Genomic DNA, 2,826 nt, shown 5'->3' on the forward strand with positions numbered 1-2,826 from the left:
TTTTGCGTTGAATAATTGCAGTTCATTAGCACAAGATATTGGGGATACGCTTCTGCCAGGGGATTCGCTCACTGGAAATCAGACCATAGTGTCAAAGAATGGCTCGTTTGCATTGGGATTTTTCAGTCCGAGAGTGACGGATAATTGGTACATTGGCATCTGGTACGCACAAATCTCTCCGAAGGTCATAGTCTGGGTGGCTAAGAGAGATAATCCTGTGAGACACATGCCCGGCGTTCTCAAATTTTCAAGCAAGGGTTGACTCAGACTGTTCGACAGAAAGGGCCCATCAGTATGGTCGACTGATAATAGTCTGAGAGGATGGCGGGCAATGATAATTAATTTCATTATGCTGGGTCATGGCCACAACAAGTCTGAGATTGTTTGGGAGAGTTTCGCTCATCCGACAGATACATGGTTGCCTGGCATGAAGATGTGGAAAGGCATGCGGATAACCTCGTGGAAGAGTTCTGTAGATCCTGCAATTGGGCTTTACTCTAATGGAATGGATATGTCCCCAGGAAGCACGCAGATGTTATTGATGTATAACAAAAGTGTTCCATATTGGTCCACTGGAGGGTGGACTGGGAGTTATTATAGAAACGCTCCGGAGGCCTATGCTCCAAACAGATTCGAAATGTCCTGTGTGAGGATTTCTCCTTCAAGAATATACTATAATTATAGCGTATTCCGGTTTGGAAATACCTTCACAGGGCGGGTCGTTATAGATTGGAAGGGCGAATCACATGTTTACTACTTGATGGATGATGGTAATTGGATTCAGGGATGGTCCTCATACCGAGGTAAATGCAGTGACTATGATATCTGCGGGGCGTATGGACTGTGTAATGCCAATGATGTGTGTACTTGTATTGAGGGTTTCACACCCAAGCATTACACTCAAGGTTTGTTGTCAAGTGGATGTGCTCGGCGAAGACCCCTGCAATGCTCTGTCACAGCGGGCACCACCGACGGCCTCTTGGAATCCAAGAATCGGCAATTTCCCGAAAAAGAAGCTATCCCATACAAGCACGAGCAAACACTGCAAGGTTGCAGAACTGGTTGTCTCAACAATTATTCCTGTACAGCCTTTGCTTTCTTACTTCTGGTCTACCAGTCTGTAGACTATGGTTTGGAGATTTATTCAAAATGCACGTTTCATCTGACAGCCAATCCATTTTCATCAGGCTGGCTGCTTCGGAGTTGCTGCACTCGACATCCAAGAGAAGCGGTAAAGCCCCTTTACTTTTTATTTTACTTCCTTCTGCCATGGCTTTTTTGGCTATTTCAGCTCCCCTGTTGGCCGGATTTATTCTGTGGAAACGTCAAAGATTGCGGAAGAAAAGAGTAGAAGAGGACGTGCCAATCATGCTCAAAACGTTCACTTACAAGGAGCTGCGAATTGCAACCGAGAATTTCAAGCATAAGCTTGGAAGCGGAGCATTCGGTTCTGTGTTCAAAGGAACTCTGCCAGACAACACGCATGTGGCAGTTAAGAGATTAGAGGGTTCTGCAAGAGCAGAAAAGCAATTCCGTGCGGGAATAAACACCATCGGAAGTATATAGCATGTGAATTTGGTGAGGCTTACGGGATTCTGCGTAGAAGACTCCGAAAGGCTATTGGTGTATTCCTACATGCTCAACGGCTCTCTAGATTTCTCCCTCTTCTGTGAAGAGGGAAAGGCAGAGAGGGCGTTGGATTGGAAGACCCGTTTTGAAATTGCACTAGGTATAGCACGAGGATTAGTTTATCTCCATGAGGAATGCAGGGATTTTGGATTGGCAAAGCTGGTGGGCAGAGATTTCAGGCATGTATTGACGACCACAAGAGGAACTCCGGGATACTTGGCTCCCGAGTGGATCTCCGGCCTTCTTATCACTTTAAAGGTGGACGTATACAGTTTTGGCATGATGTTATTGGAAATTATATCCGGTCGTAGAAATCTAGATTTAACGGTGGAGCAGGTTGTACTTTCTTACCTGGACTTCATCTCAAATTCAAGGGGGAAACATAATAGGTATTGTGTATGCAAGGATAGCAAGTGAGGCGAATATTGAAGAGGTGAGAAGAGCCGTTGTAGTTGGGGGACTGTGCATTCAAGAAGATGAAAATAGGAGGCCGAGAATGGGTGAAGTGGTGAAGATATTAGAAGGGACAATGGAGCTTCCTGTGGAACAAATCCGGCGATCTTTAGAGGTGCTGTTCAGAGAGTTATAATTGTAATTATGAAGTACTAAACCAAACTTCTGTTATAGATATGGTGTACCACGGCGGTGCTGCCATGTGTTGAAATGGACTAACAACATCTTTATTTACTAATTTAAGAAATATTATGATTTGTTTGTATATTTTCTTTATTTTTCTTTTTCTTAGAATTTGTATATGTAATTATTTTTCCATATTAGTTGTTAGATGACATTGTCATCCATTACATCTCAAACAGGGACCTTAGTTGTTATATACTAATGACATTGACATTACATGTCAAATGGGAATCTTGTCTCCACATAATAAAGCAAGATATTGATGACATTGGCATTACATGTCAAACAAGGGCCTTAGTTGTTAGATATTGATGACATTGACATTACATGTCAAATAGGACCCTTATCTCTACATAATAAAGTAGGATATTGATGACATTGGCATTACATGTCAAATGGGGACCTTATCTCCACATAATAATGGAAGGGTTTGAACTTTGGTGATCACAATAACAACACCATACTTAACCAACACACTATAAAAAGAACACCATAATTTTTTATAATTAAATATTAGTTAAAGAATTATAAAATATTAGCATTTTCATTTTTTAGTTCAAA

At 41.9% G+C, this 2,826-nt stretch overlaps 1 protein-coding gene across 1 annotated transcript; it reads left to right on the plus strand.

The window, feature by feature from the left end:
* The first annotated feature begins 331 nt into the window (after window positions 1–331).
* On the plus strand, window positions 332–2,218 carry LOC131030675 (G-type lectin S-receptor-like serine/threonine-protein kinase At2g19130). Its single transcript, XM_059212768.1, has 4 exons — window positions 332–1,202; window positions 1,292–1,558; window positions 1,655–1,808; window positions 1,966–2,218. The coding sequence occupies exons 1-4, from the start codon at window positions 332–334 to the stop codon at window positions 2,216–2,218; spliced, it is 1,545 nt and encodes a 514-aa protein (XP_059068751.1).
* The last annotated feature ends 608 nt before the right edge of the window (window positions 2,219–2,826 follow it).

The sequence above is a fragment of the Cryptomeria japonica genome, chromosome 10, assembly GCF_030272615.1.
Source record: "Cryptomeria japonica chromosome 10, Sugi_1.0, whole genome shotgun sequence".
Lineage (NCBI taxonomy): Eukaryota > Viridiplantae > Streptophyta > Pinopsida > Cupressales > Cupressaceae > Cryptomeria > Cryptomeria japonica.